Below are 20,068 nucleotides of genomic sequence, written 5' to 3' on the forward strand. Positions count from 1 at the left end.
CTCCTTCGGGGTGCTGGGGGGGGGGGGCACCTGTGACCCCCACATTTTAGAGAGATCAGGAGGAGACCTCACTCTTCAGCCCCGGCTCCTAACTCACCACCCGTTTTCTTCCGTCGGCCGCCACCCACCCCTCAGCACCGCAGCCGCCGCCCTACGCTTCTTCTCCGCCACCCGCGGCCGCTGCCTTACAGCGGGACGGCACAGCCCTTCCCGCCAGCAAGGGGGGGACGAAGGAGGCAGATCCGCAAGACGGCACTGGACGGAAACGGCGCCGTTCAACCTGGGCCCGCGGAGCGTCACGACCTGGAAAGGCGGCGGGGACGGCGGTGTTGGAGACGGCGGCGGGACGGGTCGGTCCGTCACCCTGCCCTGAGACGTTCCTCCTGATCCCCGCCCCGATCCCCCCGGGCGGTATGACGCCACCGCATGACGTCACGGCACATTACGCAGAGGACGCACCCGCCCCTCCCCTGCCTCCACCTCCCCGCGCCGGCCGGGCAGCGGGCGCTGATTGGCCGCCGCCTTCCCGCTTCCTTCTCCCCGCCTGAGAACCCGCCATTTTGAAAACCTTGTTGATTCCGGGGGAGAGGGAGGGACGGAAGGAGGGCGAGAGAGAGTGACCGACCGACCGACTGACTGTCCGACCGACCGCCGCGGGACGTGTGTGTGTGTGTCGCTGTGTGCCGGGGCGCAAGGCTCTGCCCCTTCCCTGTGCCCTCCCCCCCCCTCTCCGGTAATTGTCGTCTCCAGCTCCCGTTGCCGCTTCAGCCGCGCCCGAGGAAGGAGCCAGAAGCCGGGGCTCGAGCCGAGGTGGGTCCCGCCGCCATGGCCATCACGGTGCCCGAGGGCGAGCTTCTGCCTTTCCCCCCTTTCCCACCTTGCCCGGGATACCCACTGAGGCGGGGGGGGCGTGGGGGGTGATGGCGGGACATGAAACGGGGCCGCGGCGCTGCCGAGCTCCACGTCCCGCCGGGAGGACGCTGTATGCCCGGGACGCTTGACCCACCCACCGGCGATGCTGGGCTGCCTCCCTCCAGGCCTCTGCGGGCCGGCGGGCTGCGTTTTCCGCTTGAGATGTTTCCTGAGCTCTCTGTGCCACCCTACGGCCCGGCGGTGGAGCGGTTTCGCTGCCTTTTCGTTCGGGGAGGGGGATGGCGCTCGGCGCTGCCCTCGCCACCCTTCTCCTTGGCCGCCGGCTCCTCTGAACGCTGCCCGTCGCCATCGCTTTCCCCGGCCGCTGGCTCGCAAGTCGGGAAGGGGACAGATGGCGAGTCCGTGCCTGAAAAGTCCTGGAAGACGGGTGGGAGGTGCTTGTGCGCGAGTATCCTTCTCGGGGCGACTTGCGGGAATACCCCCTCCCAGCCGAAAATACCCCCGCCTTCAGCTTTCGTAAAGGTGGATACCGGTGCCCTTTTTCCGTAATCAAATGGTTCTTATCGACCTGGTCGTTCAAAAGCTAGAAAGTCTCTTAGTTTCCTATTCCCCTTCTGCTCTCATTGCAAGGGGAAGGACAGACAACGTGTGTCACTTGGCTTGCTTTTTCACTTGTGCAGACAAGTAAAATGCAGAGAGCAGTATTGTGAAAAAGTCTGATTACTTTTTCAAGTCAAATGAAATACTGGAAGGAATTCCCTGAAAGAGTTATTAATTATTTTTTTTCACAGTGTTCCAGCAAAGAGGAGGAAGCTTTCTTTGTCCTTTGACTATTTTTAATAGAACTTATGTCTTCCATCATTTGGAGTGTTGCTGTTCTCTGGCACCTGCTTATATGACATATAAGCAGTTGGGTTTATTATTTGTTGAGTCCAACCTCTTGTAGTTAATATTGACATCAGTATTGGGAGAAAAAAAAAAGTTAATTGTGATACCTTTCCTCCAAGGGTTTATACAGCTGCTGACAGTATTTTGCTTCAGGTCGGCAAACAATGAAAGAGTTTGAGACCTAGAACTTTTCTAAAAAGAACAGATGTCGCCCATCTTCCTTTAGTAGACAGGTATTCTGTGTCAGTAGGGAAATAGGTACTTGCTGAAGTGAGGTACTTTCATTTTAAAGTTAATACACTTTGAAACACTTTAATACACATTAAACACTTCAAATGCTAAGAAAAGACTCCTCTTAAATATGTTAAGGATTAAACTTTTCTTTTAATGTGCTAAGGCTGCAGGTTAAAAACCAGAAGTATTTTCAAGCCCTAAGATATCTTGGTTATTTGAATTCTGAAAGCAATGTTAATTTTTTCTCAGTTGCTTTTAAATTATTTTTCATTTTTCTGTTCCCATTTCCCATCTAAATATGTACCTGGTTTAACTTATTGGAAAGCTTGCATGTATAGTTGACCATTATGGGAAATACCTGTTCAGTTGGTATAGTATGTAGTATAGTACACTAAAATTGTGGTACCTTGAAACACTACAGTTCTTAACAGATAATAGCATTCAGCTGTTTTGAGTGGGTGTTTCCAAATGCTTCATAAAGCAAGCTTGTAAACTTGTGTGTGGAAAGAATTGATAATGTTTTAAACCGTTATTAACCAGACTACTTGCAGAATGGATAGCAACTCCACCTGAAAAAAAACTGTATTGTATGTATGCAGAATAGTTTTGTGTCTTAAAGAATGAAAGCAATCACAGTATGAACACTATGATAGTGCCATACAATCTTTTTTTAAATCCAGGTTCTGGTATTTTTCATGTATAACACTATACTGCTTATGGTTTCACTGCCTGCTTTTTACAGAACCATTCACCATGTCTTCCACGGTTTCATCAAAAGAAGATACAATGTCTTCTGAAAAAGCAGATGAGAAAGAACCTGAAACTGAAAACAAAGCAGAGGAAAGTGATGAAGATGAAGAAGAGGAAGAGGAGGAGGAGGAAGAAGAAAAGGGTACATGTTTTTCCACTTAGCAAGTTGTCCTTTAAAAAAAGGCACAGCTTACTTAATGCAGTCTCCTGTGATCATGGCAGATTGTACAATTGCTGTTTAGGAGATTCCATGGTACATCTGTCTCTTGAGTTTGCTTCCCTGTAGACTTTAACAGGCAACACTAGGAACAGTGATAATGTTCTTCAGGAATGATTGAAGGTATTGGCAGGTTCCTGGGTTCCTATGGTAGGGCTGTTTTGTTGTTATATAAACTACTAAATTCAAAGACGTATCATCCTTTACCAAATTATTATAAAAATGTATACGCAAAAAAAAAAATCCTTTTCTTGCAAGTAACACTCTGAAGTGATCCTTGTTTTCAAAAGAGAGAAGCATGAAAGTCCATGCAGTAGCTTTGGAAGCAAGACAAATGTCTTTTTAGTTCATGGTAGTTAAGCAGTTTTTCTGGGTACCAAAGTTAAATTAGATTGGAGGGGTGATATCCCATTTGACTCACTTTGTCAGGAGCAATCATGGTGATGTAGGACATGCACGCGAGGCAAGTTTTTTATTGTGGCTCTAATTGGAAGGGGGTAGTCAGGGGATACAAGATGTGGTGAAGGAACTATTATGTAAAAATACTAATTTCCATTGTGGAAGCATCCACAGAAATAGAGCTGCAGTATGGCACAGTTAAAACTAAGTTACTGCTGGATATGGATTCTTAAAAGAGCTGAAGTTTGTGTTCAGGAAAGGTAGTAGAAAGGAAAGAGATTATGCTTCTTGGGAGACATTAGAGTAATTAGAACTGGGTTTTTTGGAAACACCTGTTTCATTTAAACACAAATATGTTTTGCTCTGTTTTCAGAAGATATGTATTCAGTTTTAATGATGATCATATGCATTTTGAAGCTGCTTTCAGATGTTAAAGCTAGGAGAGCCCATCTGTTGATCACTAAAGATAGCTCATTATGTGATTGTAGGTCAAGTATTTTAATATGAAATTTTCCGGTGAAGCTTTGCTTTTTTCTCCTGACATGGTATCATTAAAGTAGCATGAAACAATTAGATTGTATTCATTACTAAGCAGAACTGAAATTACTGAGAATTGTATTCCTGCAGCATTTGTGATGCTTGTATTGTGCCCTGCAGAATTCCACATTGCGTAGCTCTCCGGTGTGTTGTAACCTCCCACTAGGCTTGTGCATTTTCCTCACCTGCCATTATATGTAGGCAGTTCAGCCCAGTGCTGGGAAGAGAAAGTGTCTTCAGGCATGCTAAACTTTCCTTTTGCCCATCTGGTGGTAGTATTCTTCCTGAGAGAGCTGAAGTGGAGCCATGTGTGTAGGGGCTTGTGTGTCCAGTAAGGAGGGTAGCAAACAGGAGGCTGTAGTGACAGTGGTGTTGGTCTCTTCTCTCTGGTGAGAGATGACAAGGGGAAATACTTTCACATTGAGTCAGGAGAAACTTCTGTATAGAAAGGGTTGTTAAGCACTGGAAAAGACTCCCAAGGGAGGTGGTTGAGTTTCCAGCCCTGAATGTGTTTAAAAATCGTCTGGATGTGGTGCTTGGGGACATGTTTTAGTGATGGATCATCGTGAATAGGGTAATAGGGTTAAGACAAGGATGGACTTGATGATCTTGAAGGTCTTTTCCAGCCTGAGCAGTTCTATAAACAGTGTTAGTTCTGTACCTCAGGCAGTGAAGGGAGAGAAGGGTGGGTTTCTGAAAATGCATGGTACTGCTGTCTCCATTGTGAGGTGAAGTTCCTTTTAGGAGATGCCCAGTCTTGTTTTCAAGGTTAAGTTGGGTGCAGGATTGTGGTTAAGAACTAGAGACTCCTCTAGTTATATTTATACAGCTCCATAAATCCCATTGACCTATTAGCCTAAGGTATGTCATTATCTATTTTGGTTTGCCATTTCAAAGTTTCACTGTTATATTGCCTGCCACTACAGCAAATCTGCTCATGTAATGAAAAATACTGTTTAAGGAAGCTGTCTTTTGCAGAGAAGAGTCTCATTGTTGAAGGAAAAAGGGAGAAAAAGAAGGTAGACCGATTGACCATGCAAGTGTCCTCATTACAGAAGGAACCTTTTACAATTACACCAGGTAAGCTTGTCCTCTTCTGTAAGAATTGTGAGTGTTGGGAGAATGGGAATGAAACCTTTTAAAAGACAAAATTATTAATTTGTTGTAGATGAGACCTAACTTAAGAGTCATGCTTCATTTTTTTAAGTAGTAAGGCTACTGTAATTAGCCTTTTTTTATTCTGTAGCATCAGTTTGAACCCATAAAAGTTACATAATGTTTCCACTTACCTGGAATAGGATCTTCAGAACCTAGCCACCACTAACAAAAGCAGGAGTAGTTGCCATGGTCGATATACCCTGGTCTAGGTAGTATCAAGTGAGGAAGATAACGAGACTGTCAGGATGCCCAAATTGTAGGAAAAGGCCTACTTAATGTTTCACTTATTCTAATGTCTGATGCTATTCTGAAATAACTTACTGCCTTCTTAAAAAAATATATTTGAAGTTATAGGGACATAGATAAATATGGATGCAATGAATAGCATAATTGATTTTAACTGTTTCAGGAAAAGGACAAAAACTCTGTGAAATTGAAAGGATACAATTCTTTCTGAGTAAAAAGAAGACAGATGAACTTAGGAACCTGCACAAACTCCTCTACAACAGGCCAGGCACTGTAAGAACTGAAAATCAATCTTGTATACCTGTTAGTTTTCATGTGTAGTAGAAATGTCTTTAGTATGTAATTTTTTATATTTGCACATGTGGATCAACTTTTTAAGTGCAATTATTACAGACTATCTAGAAAATTATTGTTGCAGGACCATGTAAGCCCATAATTTCTGTAAATCTTGTAAACTGGTTTCCCTATTAAAAATTATCTGTAAAGGTGTACTGAACATTAAGTCTGCTTAAATATAGATATTTTTATTTCCTTTTTTTTTTAATGGGGAGGGGTAGCTTATCTTATGAGGACACATTGGAAATAATTTATGGTTCGTGTGTTAAGAGCTGCTGAAATGCAGATTATAGTCAAAATACGCCATGTAGTTTTTTCAACATAGCTTTATCTTAGTACTTCTATTTCTTTTATCTTTTACACGTTTGGGGGGTTTAATATGTTGCTACTTACCTAGTAATTTTCTCCTTTAGTTTTCACAAAGCAGTGGAAAATAAAACTTATATATAGAGTCTTAATAGTGATTTTTGCCACATTTGTCTAAGACTATGATAATACAAAAAACTTACATGCTCACTTTTGTTGTTAAGGATGAAACTTTAAGAAAATATAATAGCAAATGCTTCTTGAGGCCCTTTACGTATCAGTGATTGTGCCTTATATTTCAGAGGAAATATGACCCATTTTCCTTGCTAATAGAGGTAAAATGGATGTAGAGAAATAATGAAAGATTACATTTTTCTGTTTCAAGAAACTTACTATATCTACAGAAATTTGTTTTTAATCTCTGTGTGTTTTGGATAAGAACAGCCAGCTTAGAAACCAGCAGCCTCAAATTATCAGGAAAAGAAAGATATATATTAATTCACATACTTTTGTGAATTATACTCGTTATTCAATATGGCAATGAACCAGAATAGTGAATTTCTGATTCTGTGCATACAGTTTTGCAAACTTTTGTATTGTTCTGCAGTAGAATTTAGATTTTTTTGTAGTAAAGGTAAAATAATAGAACAATGTAACTTTTTTATTTAACTGGCTGTACTATGGAACTGCATCCATTTATCCTTCATTAAAGCTGTAATACTTTTCTGCTATCTTTGGGTGGATGTAGTGGGGTACCATTACCTTATAATTCCATTTTTCCCACTTCAGATTGCTGATCTGAGGCATAACTGATTTAAGAGACTACTGTTTGATTATGCAACACATTACTAAGAAACTAACAACTCAATGATATTGTTGTTAATAATTGATTTTGTAATTAATAATAATTTAATCAAGTGACAGAAACACAGTTTTAATATTATGTGTGAATGATATAACTAAATTAGTACTTAGCACTCCTAAATCATACTAATTAGACCCAACTGTTGCTAAAATACAGCTCTCACCCTTCCCTCCCACACAACTTATTTAGTTGCAATTCCACCACCCCACTGCTTTTCCCTTTTACATTTATTCCTTTGGACATAGACCCATTGGAAAGTCCAGTTGGAGTGCTGCAGCACCCCAGTGGTTTGAATGCAAAGATATGAGGATTTTTCTATTTCCTTGCAAATACATTAATATGGTTTAATTCCAACCTATGTTTAATCAGAATTGTGGGCAACTCAGAATGCTGTTTAATATGATCAAGATCCCATGTTGTCTTGTTTGCACGTTCTGTATGTGCTTTGGATGGTAATTAACATTTTTAATAAAACACATACCATGTGCAAATTTTCTCTAGGTGCTGGACAAAGATAATTCTCTTTGGAAAAGGAGCTTAGCTTTGGTAAAATTGTAAACTAATGGAGAAACTCAAGGAACAAAATTTGTAGAATTACTGAAAGTGAGTTCAAATTACTCTTGATAGTGTTAAAAATATCTCAGCACAATGAAAAATTTGTGGATGTTTTTAGCTTTTTGCTTTTTGTTTTTGGTTTGTTTTGCTTTTGTTGGTTTTTTGGTAAAAGGAGCTGGAGTGAAACCAAATAGATTAATATGTTTGGGATCTTGATGGGAGTAATTTTCCCATTATAAGGGCAATGAAAGTTCAATCCTATTTAGACTGCAGGTGTATTGGGAGAAGTTGTAAATTGGGTGGTATGTGTGAAAATTGGTCATGCTGAAAAAATTTTCAAAAATACAGTCGTGGTTCTATGTAAGACTTTGGAAAAGCAAGGAAAGCAAATCTGCTTTAGCAGATTATATATAAAAATAAAAATCACTATAACAAATTACATGGTATAAAGCATGCAACAAACTTCTTTAGATCACATTTATGCAAACTTTTAAATAATTATGTATTATGTTCTAACCAAGCTTGAAATGGCAGGTGATTGTGCTTAGTAAGTTATTGAAATTACCAAGATCACAACTTAATTGTTGTACTTTGGCTGTCATGAAACATATAAAGGTATCATCCATGTAGGTTATAACTTAAAAGGTGTAAATTTTTGTTAGCAGAAAGATAAGTGCTAGAATTTATTTTTCTTGTCTGAAAAGTTAAGAAATGTAATTGCTTGCAATCTTATGGTACTTGTAGTGGAAAGTAATCTGAGTTCTGTTCTAGGTTGCTTCCCTGAAGAAGAATGTGGGTCAGTTCAGCGGGTTTCCATTTGAAAAAGGAAGTGATCAATACAAAAAGAAGGAAGAAATGTTAAAAAAGTAATGATCTCTATTGCTACGTAATATAGTTTGACTCATGTTATACATTCCTTTTTATTTTCAAAATTTTACTTTAGATTAAACTTAAACTTCAATCTGAGTGGCTATTTCTTAGAGCTCTGTGATCTGTTTCTGAGCTCATTTTAATCACGTGAACTGATATCTTAAGAAAACTAGAAACATATTCAAAAGACAGATTTTGAACGTTTTATTTGTAATTCCTGCAGTCCTGGCTGTAACTATTGTATGTTAGATAGCAGAGTTTTCTGTCAAGGGAGAAGAAAACATTCCTCAGGGTAAGCGAAATGTTGGGAATACATTGTGCTCTATTCCTGGTGCAAACTTGCATCCTTCTCTGCCTTAAAATCTTCCTCCTTCAGAACAAAGCTATTTCTGCTTACTGCATATTAAAGTCTTATTCCTAGAATTGCTGTAGCAACTAGTCTAAAATCTTTTTTTTTTTTTTTTTTTTCCGATGTCTTCCCATGTAAGTGGCTATCTATTAAAAGGAGAAGCTGCTGCAGCTTAGTTTTCTCTGGATTGAAAAGTTTTAAACATGTTCTTGCATGTTATGCAACTAGTCAAAACAAATGTATGAACTAATAATTTCTACAGAATTGTTTCTAAATTGTTGGGGGCTTTTTAGTTTTTGGTTTTAGTACCACTTTGCTGGGAAGAATTTGCAGACACAAGCAGCACCTTCTAGCAGTCAGGTGGGGCCTGATTATTTAGGATGTGATGTGATACTGATTAATTTTCTTCTTTTTTTTTTTTTTTTTTTCTGTCTCCAGATTTAGAAATGCTATGTTGAAAAGTATCTGTGAAGTTCTTGACTTGGAAAGATCAGGAGTTAATAGTGAGCTGGTAACCAGAATCTTAAACTTCTTAATGAATCCAAAATCTTCAGGCAAGGTGAGGTGCAGGTTGTTACTCTTGCTTTTATATGCTGTGTATTTATTTGCTTGTTACCAGTGGCAGTACAGTTACTGTTGTGACTCAGAGTAGATGCCTTCTTGAAAGAAAGGTCTTCTCCTGCAGATGTCCATAATGGAGTAAGGACTTAGAAATTATATGCTTCATGGAAGTGTCCTTGTTATACACTGTTAGTGCATGGAAACATATGTGGTTAGCACACAAAGCTAATTAGAGAGATCCACACCCAAATACTATAGGTAGTTTCTACTTTGTGTATGAAATGAGGGGAATAGACATAATGTGTGAGTAGAAAAAAAATGTCAAGCAAGGGAACAAAACTGAAAAGAATAGGAAAATAAGCTGGCATGTCTTACTTGAGTATGCTACAAGTTGGAAGGTGTGCATCATCACACTTTATCACCAAATAAAATTTGTCAGAAGGCTAGGAGAACTTCCTTTAATGCCTGTGTGCTAGTGCACTGGATTCAGCTGGTTGACTCCTTAAGTCCATTATTGATAATCTTGGACTTTCAGTTTTTAAATCTAAAAGAAATACTTAAATAACTAGACTGTTCCTCAGGGAATTAAATTTATTCCCAGCAAAACTGGTAAGGGATGTGAACAAGGAGTCTGCTGCCTTAGTGACAGTGGTACTGAGTGATGGTGAAATGCACTTTTGTGTACGTCATGACAGAATCCCTACCTTTAAGTTTTCTGACGAGTTGTAAGCTAATGAGTTACCAGAAGAAAAAGCTTGGTTTTTAGGTTTAGGAGGCATAGGTAGGTTAAAGACTTCTGGGTTGTTCTTTCTTGCTTCCCTTCCCTCCAGTCTTTGAAGATCTTTGGTTAAGGGAGTGGATGGGGTGCCTAACTGTGAACTGAAACTTCATTTTGCTCGGTGCCACCTCTATACTGAATTTCTGCTGACTGCAAAATGTTATGAATTAAGTGTAGTACATAAAATAGTCCTTGGTTTTGCTATGGAGAGACTTCTATATTTGTTTGCTGCTCCTTCATGTGGTTTGCTGGTATTTATATTTTCAAAATTCATTTTTGTATTCCTCCTTGGATTACACACATCCTTGTTTCTCAGCCATTACCAAAGTCAAAAAAAACACCAAGCAAAGGTGGCAAAAAAGAACGCAGCAGCACTGGAACAACAAGAAAAGCCAAACGCACCAAGTGCCCAGAGATCTTGTCAGATGAATCCAGTAGTGAAGAAGACGAAAAGAAGGAAAAGGATGACTCTTCAGAAGAGAAAGAAAGTGAAGATGAGGTAATGAGGTGTTTTGCTTGTTTTCTCAATATTGAGCTAAAAACATTTCTCTGCAATTGGTAATTCTTGGAACCCATTGTCATACGTTAAGTCTTTGCACATGCATGGGAGGTAAGTTATGTACTGAATGAATAGTTTGAAGGAAGAGGGAGCGCATCTGTCATTTATAAGAGAATTTTTATCATCTCTTAGTGGCAAAGGTTCTGTTTCGTAGATGTATGTGTGCACCTTAAAATAATTTGCTGAGTCATTTTGGGGCTGCCAGGATTTCCAACATAATTTATTGCCTTTTCATCTTGTGATAGCTTTACTGTAATTTGTAAGATTTCCCAGTATCTATCTGTTTTTCTTTGTAGGGTTTGATTAGATGCCTAGGACCTAACTTCAAACCTACTTACAGTCCCTGGTCAACTTGGTTTTGCATCTCGATTCCATATTTCTCCTGGATTTATGCCCTAATCTCTCTTGTAGAGTTTTGCGTTTTGGATCATAAAGTGAACAACATAGTAAGGTCTTACAAAGATTCTGCAAACTTCAAAGTGTTCTCATCTCACTATATCTCATTCTGTTTGAAGCTTCTTTTAGCCTCACATAGTAGGAGAGAAGTGAGATGAACCTTATATTTAAATGCAAAATACCTTTCCCTCTGCCTTTTGCAGCAAGCTGGACTTAGTTACAGAACAGACACAAAACATGGAGGCCAAGTACAAGTGCACAGCTGATTTTAGTACATATTGTATGCTGATTTGTCCATGTGCTTGAAGCCTGGAAAAAAGAAATTAAAAGGAGCTACAGGCTTAATCTTATCCTATATTTTTACTTAGGTGGGACTGCCTTTTTAGCCTTAATCAGAGCCCTGCAGCAAACAGCAATTGGTTGACTGCTGGTGTCCAAGGAAATTTGTTATGTAAACTATGGAACCTTTGGCTGTAATGCAAGACCATTATTTACTTGGCTTACATTCTGTCCATGGCAGTGGAAGTATGATGACAAGCTATTAAGTAAATAGTCTGAGCTGGAGCAAGCAGTAACAAAAATCTTTTGTTGAAAGGCCAATTTATGTAACTTTAACAGTTTTTTTGTTGCTGTCATTTTGATATGTGGTGGTTTTAATTTAAAAAGATCGTTCAAGACAATTTTCTATGCTTCCATGAAACAAACTTAATTGTTAGTTTGTCTTTTTCTTTCCCCACAAGTGGCAAAGAGAAAGAGACATCTCTTCAGCAAAACATTCCTCCTGCAATGAGGAGAGATATACTGCTTTCAGAGGCACATTCTCTTTTAGAAAATTTGTCAATAACTTATTTAAAAAACAGATCAGAACTTCCAAACTAATGAAGAAAAAGTCTTATCAAAAATTTAATAGTAAACCCCATTAATCTAACTGGTTGTACTTTGCCAGTTCTTTGCCTGTTTTTCAAGATGGTAGGAGTTAGACATGCCTGCCAGGCAGCAGCTGCATAGACTGAAGTCTTGTTACAAAAACACTACATCAAATTGGTTTGAATATAGGAAATGGTGTAATGGAAAGTCTCTGCATTTGTACAGCTTTAAGAATCCAACTCTTTAAAAAAAAAAAATTACCTTCTACCATACTACATATATGTGGAAGGATGGAGGCAGCATATCTGCTGGAATATCTAATTCCAGACTCCACTGGAATCTTAAGCATAGAGTGGCTGGAGTATGTTGTCCTCAGAGTTGCATGTCTCTCTTGATTGCAAGTCTTTCTTTCAACAATACAAAAACCCAAAAACAGTACAGTTACCTGGAAGCAAAAGATACCTGAAATATTTATGTATGATGGGGAGCATAATTTTATTTAAAACTGAAAGTGAGTGCTGGGTTTAACTTCTGGCTTTGTAGCTGGTGGTGAAGCTCTAGCAAAAACTCAAAAGCTAAAAGTTAAAGTACAAACATTTATTTAAAAATGGGGTGATCCTTGAGGGCATTTGCTGAATTTCAAGAGTAAAAGTTTATCCTTCATTTAACACAAGAGTGAGTGCAACTGTAACTGAGCAAGCAATGTATTTATTAAATACTTGTTTCATGAATTGCACCAGCTACTAATAGAAGAAGCAGTTAGTAGTTACATGAACAAAGCTTAATTGTTTAGATGTGATAATTTGCTCAGTTAACTATCATTTAAAATACAAACTAGAATTACAAAATTAGTAAATAATTTTAGTTAATATTTTTTGTTTCATGATGCTTTTTTCTGTGAGGTATGGTTAATACTGGCCAGTGTTCCATGTTTCTGTGAGGAACATTTTCAGCCTTGTCAGAAGTACTATCTACAGAATTTGTGGTTTAAGTATGCATTTAATTTGTGCCAAAAACGCAGTGCACGGATGTGGATACTTAGTGTATTTATGTTCCAAATTTCTTCTCTTGATGTTAACTTAATGCAATAATTTCATGGGTTTACTACTCACATTAGTTGGTCAAACTATGAGTTAACTATGAGTTATTGTAGTTCTTGGAGAACTATAGTATCTACAAGTAATTAAATACAACATACAATGTCCTCTTTGAAAGGAATGTCTTTAAAATTATTTCATAAGGTCATATGTCCATTCATAAATCATTATGAATGGAAAGTGGTAGTGGAAACATAACACTAGTATCATCTACAAGTCTGAGCTGTTTGAGTTTAAGAGGCCACATAGAAGGAGAGTGTAAAATTTAAGAATGTAGGTGTAGTCTTTGTGGACTTACTCACCCTATGGTATAGGGGCAGAAATTGCTAGTACAATATAGTAATAGAATTTGCTGGTTTAGTTTGTACTGACAAAAAGGATACATTCCTTTGTGGAAAAGAATTACAGATTGTTTGGGTAGAAACCATCATTGAATTCTTCTGTTTTTCTTCTTTATAGCCCCCTAGAAAGGCATCTAAAAGAGAAAAATCTAAAAAGATTACTTCCAAACCGAAGAAAGCTGTGAAAGGTGCAAATGTCAAGAAGGCAGATAGCAGCACTACTAAAAAAAATCAGAACAGTTCTAGAAAAGGTAAATGTTTTTTTCATACTTTCATCATACTTTTTTTTTTCTTAGCTTAACTGGTATGCCAGTTATAAGAAAGCAAAAAATTTTACCTCATTGTGAAAGAAAATATAGTTTGATTAATTTTTGGCTTCTTACTTGATCTTTCTTTCCTTGCAATAGTTATGAAAAAAAAAAGCCCACTTCTTGGTCTGCACATACTTTCTGCTTCATTTCTGTTCACCATATGTATACCTTGTATATAAATTGAAAATATTAGCCTTGTTCTCCATTTCTTCCAGGAGGAGGTTAGCAAAAATCTGTTGATGTCTCTGTAGTGACTCCACGCAAGTCTTGCACCTAGCCCAGTAGTATCTCACTGTGTATGTCTTTCTTCAGCAGCTTGATGTTGGTTTTTGTTATGTAGATATTGGTTCTACGCGTGTCCTGTTACTGTTGGTTTTCTCTTACCTGACAATATGTGGAAAAGGTACACATACAACTGAGTTTCTTAATACCTATGTAAAGGTTGCAGCAGTGCAGGTTTCTTTCTAAGCAGCATTGCAGAAAAGGAGCTGGTTAGGGGCAGATGGTTCTTGCAGACAATGAGTTGAAGGCAATTCAACAGTGTGCCTGTGTGATAAGGAGCACTGAGAGCACTCTGGGATGCTTCAGCAAGTGTGCAACCAGCAGATGGAGGGGAGTGATTATTATTCCCTGCTCATCACTTTTAAGTCTGCCTTGGGAATGATGTGTCCAGCCTTGGGCTTCCTGGTGCAGGACAGACATGGACACGCTGGAATGAGTTCAGTGGAAGGTCACCAAGATGGCCCTGGGGACTGGAGCACACACTTGAGGAGGGGAGGCTGAGAGAGCTGGGCTTGTTCAGCCTTCAGAGGAGGCAGATAAAGGGGGATCATACTGCAGCCTGCAACTCCCAAAGGGAAGAGGATGGGGAAGGCAGGGTCAGGCTCTGCTTGGAGGTGCACTCTGAGAGGATGGGAGGCACCGGCTGTCACCAGGGAAATTGCAATTAGATGTTCGTGGAAGGAAAACTTCACCACAAAGTGGTAACACAGAAATGGGGACTGGAGCAGCTGTAGAATCCCCATTGTTGAAGATGTTCAGAACTCAACCTGGCAGAGGCCCAAGCAAACATCTCCCTGTTGGCCCTGTTTCAAGTAGTGGCTTAAACCAGTTGATCTCCAGAGGTCCATTCCCACCTTAAATTCTCTGGCACTCTATGAGATAACAGCCATATCTCTGTCACAGTTGTATGAATTATTAATGCAGCATATATCTGTACTGCAAAGATGCTTGATTTAATGCCAGCATTGGCATTTGTATGCAATAACATGGGCATCAGTTCAAATTATTTACCTGCTTCGTCAGTGCATTAAAAAAAGGAATGGTTAAACCCTTAGATATAGAGTTATGCTAAACTTTATTCATAGCCTTATTTCTCAGGAAAGTAAACTGGCCTGTGCTTAACAGATTGGCTGCCTGTAGTACTAATGTACCTGACAATGTGTGCTTATGGTTTCTTTTGTCACCAACATTATATATACATAGGGAAAAAATTATATAGGTGTTTTCCATGTATATTACATAGTATAGTCATAATTTCTTCTCTGCTTCTTCTGCATTTCTGTTCTAAGTCTGCAGTACAAAAATCAAAATGTTAAATAGGCCTTTCAGTAAGCTCATCATCTAGATTGTTTGGCATCTCATTTGAATTTCTGCCTTCTTGGCAGTAGAGGAACTGTGTGGTTGTTGGAGTCGTTCAGTGCCATTTTCTGCTGCTGGAAAAGATTGTAGTTGTGCCCTGTGCTTCATCACTTCCTTTATGATTCTTTCAATTTGTTGTTATGGTGTTTCTGATAGCATCTTCAGTGATAAGGCATTGGGAAATTACTAGATCTCAGTGCACAGCACTGCTGGGGAAAGAACAAAATCCAATCTCCTTTGTAAAGCAAATAAGTGCTGTTTTAGGGCCAAAATACCTCACTTTTGAATTGTTGTAGTCAACCTTTTCTTAGTTTGATAGATTAATTTAATCTGACCCATACTTTCTAGAGTACATATTGATTAATAAATTAGTTCGTTAAAAGTGAGGCAGAATCATAGAGAAAGTACTTAAAGCATTAGCTCTGTGTTACATGGATTGTAAGATGTTGACTTTAAGGGAGAATATTTATATCAGATGTTTGGGGGAAGTTCTGATGCCATCTGTTTTGGAGGAAGTAGGCAAACAATTTGAAAATCTGCTGTTACAATCCAATTTTTTTTTTTCATATTTAGAAAGTGAGTCTGATGATAGTTCAGATGATGAACCTTTAATTAAAAAGCTGAAGAAACCACCCACAGATGAAGAACTTAAGGAAACTGTCAAAAAATTGTTGGCAAATGCAAACTTGGAGGAGGTCACAATGAAACAAATTTGCAAGGAGGTAAGTAAATAACATTTCGAAATCTCTTTTAGGCAGTGAACTGACTTTTGTCATCATTTCAGAAACGGAGGCTTGCACTCTGCAAGTGTTTCAAAAACAAAGTAGCTTTGCATTGATTTATTTACTTGTTAGCAGCTGTAACAAGAGCTTTAATCTTAAGCTATGCAACAGTGATGCCAAACATTGGAAGGGAACTCTGAAGAAAAATTAGCTACATGGAAAGTAGCATGGAAAGATGGTGTAGCAGCTTGCTATTGTCAATAAGGGAGGGCTGTGTCCTGCTCTCTTCTCTGTACATTTCTTGCTCTCATTCTTCATCTGTTGAGTCCATTTGACTCATCTGTCAGCAAAAACTGAAGTTCTTAGCTGAGCTAGTTGAATCAGTTCAGCAAGGAATCCATTGATTGTCAGGACAGGTGCCAGAAGGGGGGTATGTGGCCAGAAAACAAAGGTGGGGAAGTGACCCAAACAGAGAAAATGCTGTTATCTTAACATTTTCTGCAGTAACTTAATTGACATGTTTGTGTTCCTAGTTCTTCCAAGAAGTTGTCTTGAGAAAATTAAACCAGAGGTTGTTATTATGAGAACTGTGTATTTATATTCTGTACAAACTTCTTATGTTTATAGTCATTCTGTAAGTCTGAAATTTTGGTATACTGAAATGAAATACTTTGCATTGGCTGATCTGTTTTTTGTTTGGTCTTCTCCCACCCAGTTAACCAACAAACAGTTGTAGACTAGCATTCAAACATATTTACTCTTCTATCAGTCACTTGAAAAGATCACAGTTTTACCTATTATCAAAAAAACAAATAAGATTTGATACTTGTTTAGTTCCTTACATGAATGCAGGGGTATTTGGCTACTTAGAGGGCATGCAAAACAAAGATTGGAGAATTCTTATTTGCCTGACATGGCAACCCAGGCATACCTGTTTGTTGATGTGAAAAAGTACAGTATAGTACCAGTTTAGTCAGTGATCAAACATAAATACTTAAATACATCTATTTTTTTCTGTGGTCAAAATAAGGACAGGAAAACAAGCCTGTTGCTTTCCCTACTTAAAAGAGAATTATACTGTTGTAATACTAGAAGTACCTTACCAATTTTCATTTAACTATTTTCATTTAACCCTACTTTCATTTAACCTTCTATTCATATAATACAGTGAATGAAAGTAATTTGAGGTTTGTTTTTTAGGTGTATGAAAACTACCCTAGTTATGACTTATCTGACAGGAAAGACTTCATTAAAGAAACAGTCAAAGAGGTAATGACTTTTTAATTTAGAAAACATTCTGGGTTGGGTGTTGGGTTTTTTATTTCAGCCTACTATAAAGTGGCATGGTATCCTGTTACACTAGTTTTAATAGCCTGCTGTATATAATTTTGGAGGCTCAGTGCTGTGATAAACCTGAACTCTGGCTCTTTTTTAATTCCAAAATAACCACTTCATGCTATTTTCTTAGCATGCCACTACTACTCTTACACATTTCTTTGGTAAGCAGAACTAAAATTAAGGCTATCATATTTTTTTATGACCTTTACTCTCTGGAAGCTACACATGGGCATTAAATTACAGCCTTGGCTGCAAGGTGCACTATAATTCATGCTCTGACTGCATTAATTCACAGATAACAGTGTATAAGGTTGTGTCAGTTTTGCAGACCCGCAAGCTCTGTCAATGGGAGAGGGCAAAAGAGGGTGGAGAGCCATCATTTTTCTCTATGTGCTTCTGGTAACACAGTTACAATGTTCCCTTTGAGTTTTCTGCTCTGAAGATTAGGCCTGATCTAATGTACACACAACAAAGGGTTTATTGTCCAGTCTCTGGTTAGTAATTTGGGGGGGAGGAGGGGAGGGAAAATCACTTTTGCTTGCCTCAAAACTAAAAATGCAGCTAGAGAAGTGAGGCTTGCTTAGTGGGTTAATAAAGTAACTCTTCCCTTGTGGCTTCATTTGCAGATATTGATACATGGTTATAGTTACGGCTCTGTGCTGTGCATACATGTGTCTAATTAGCAAAGACATAAGAGAGACATTTGCTGTAGGGATGTTCTTGGTTTTCTGTGGTAGTAAAAGTAGACTGCATATTCTTGATAGTCAGATACAAAAGAAGAGACTGTATATAATAAGGAGAAAACTAATTGGGGTTTTTTTCCTTTTTTTTTTTTTTTTTTTCTTCCTTTTTTTTTCTTTTTCCCCTCCAGTTGATTTCATGATCTGTTTAAACTGTGGGAAATGAAGATTCCTGGTTCTGTGCTTCCATGGATTTTTGAAAATCTGATAGGCACCAGCAAAAGGAATGTGTCTTACCCTTGTGGTATTTAGTAAGAGCTGATTCTGCTGATCTAATGTTAAGAGTGTTGATGTAAATTGCTTTGTGTATCTCTGGTTTGGTTGTTGTTTTTTGTTTTTTTTTATAAAAAACAAATCAACAAAACTGCATTTGATGCAATTTTTAGTTGAATATACTTAAGTTTTGTGCATGGCAATAACTGATCCCTTTTTTATAGTTTTTGTACATTTTGAATTGCTTTGTATTACCAAATTCATTAGTACCACTGAAGCTTTTTAGTGTGGATTATTAGCTTGCAGGAGATTTTAAAACAAGTAAGATGAAAGCTGCTTATCTGTATGTATACATGCTGAGACTGGAATATTGCAGTATTGGTTATAAAGGTATTTTTTTAATACATACCCATTCTGAAAATAACAAGAATTAGTCACATGTTAATGGCTTTTATATTCTATTACATTCTACAGATGAAGAAATATTCTAAATCTAGATGACTGTCTTGCATGTGTAGGCAGAGGGACCTTTCAAAGCATGGTAACTAATTGGCATATAGATGTTATTTTTGTACTTTTAAGAGGCTTACTGTTGTGTAAATACAGTTGTTTCAGATTTCTTTTGTGCAGATCAGTTTTTTAATCCTGTTACTTTAGGATTTATGACATGAAATGCCAGTGTTCAGCAGTGAGGCTGTGAGGAAAAGTGATATGCAAAAATTTCATGAAACTACAAAGGGGCTAAGGTTTTACAGTGTTGGCCCCATCTTTCCTTGTACAGAAACTGTAGTTTTATACTGAAGCTTTTCAGCATTCAACTTTGTACAAAAGACTACAAATACATTTGTTTCAATAGCTAGTAAAAAAAAAAACCTTCAAATTATATAGGAAAACTTCAAAAGTTCACTTTGCAAAAAACCTTTTAGTTTAGTGTCTTGAATGGATGGCCTATCATCTTGGAAGTGGGTATCCAAGATGCACAGTTGGGAAGCTTGATAGCTTTGGAATTCCAGAGTGGGACTTGTGAATCAGGCAGCACTGACAGGTGTGGGTAAGGTCTCCTGTATGGAAAAGCTCTCCTGAACAAGAGCCCTGGTGCCTCAGCATGGACAATGGTACTTTAAAGCCTGCAGTCTTGAACTTTGGCCCACAGCTTTTCAGATCAAAGTGAACTCTTTGCATAAAGTGGTTATTAAGGTTTCTGTTCTCCACGTACCTTGTTGGTAATATGGGAAGTTCTACACTTAGAAATCATGCAACTAATCATTGTCAAAGTGTGGGCTGCCATTAATGCCATAAGCACAGAATCCCTCTGACTGTAGTATTGCTGGAAAGACAAAGTGTATTTTTTTGAATTTTATTATTGTACAGTTGAGAAATAAGGGTTCTTAAATGATCTAAATTCTGAAAACGTTCAGCCAGTTAGTCTTAATCTTCACACACTTTGAAATTTATTTGCGTGTAATCATTTATAATAAGGCTGAATGTAATGGGGGGGTTTTGTATTCAATAAATGTCTTTCACAAAATGTAAATCAATCTTGATTAATTTTTGTTCAAATGTATAGTAAAAACAAAAACTATACAGAAACAAGGTTGTTATCTTCATCTCATCTGGTAGAGACTATTCAAGCCTGATTCAGCAAGCTTCTCTTCTTTAAAGATCCAGTTGCTGAAATACCTGTCCTTGCACCAGTATAAGATTTTATATCTTCTGTGAGGTTGGTTTGGTTTTTCTCTGAACTGAACACATTTAAAATTGCAATTAAGAACATCAGAGGTTTTCAAGTCCTGCTTTGAAGTGAAAAGTTACTTGTGTCCAAGTTTTGTTAGGTTTTTCCTTGGGTTTTCTACAAATACTTGAACAGCCTTGTGATTTTTACATAAATATACCAGTTGATCTTAATTATATAGATCAGGAA

The 20,068-nt window shown here is 38.3% G+C and overlaps 1 protein-coding gene across 1 annotated transcript; it reads left to right on the top strand.

Moving 5' to 3' along the window:
- The first annotated feature begins 505 nt into the window (after positions 1 to 505).
- Positions 506 to 19,675, top strand: DEK (DEK proto-oncogene). The gene is made up of 11 exons (XM_030445836.1): positions 506 to 810; positions 2,738 to 2,887; positions 4,877 to 4,978; positions 5,466 to 5,575; positions 8,136 to 8,230; positions 9,022 to 9,142; positions 10,239 to 10,421; positions 13,301 to 13,433; positions 15,708 to 15,856; positions 17,057 to 17,125; positions 18,066 to 19,675. Exons 2-11 carry the CDS (start codon positions 2,749 to 2,751, stop codon positions 18,075 to 18,077), a joined length of 1,113 nt encoding a protein of 370 aa, XP_030301696.1. The 5' UTR covers positions 506 to 810; positions 2,738 to 2,748; the 3' UTR covers positions 18,078 to 19,675.
- The last annotated feature ends 393 nt before the right edge of the window (positions 19,676 to 20,068 follow it).

This window comes from Calypte anna, chromosome 2, assembly GCF_003957555.1.
Source record: "Calypte anna isolate BGI_N300 chromosome 2, bCalAnn1_v1.p, whole genome shotgun sequence".
Lineage (NCBI taxonomy): Eukaryota > Metazoa > Chordata > Aves > Apodiformes > Trochilidae > Calypte > Calypte anna.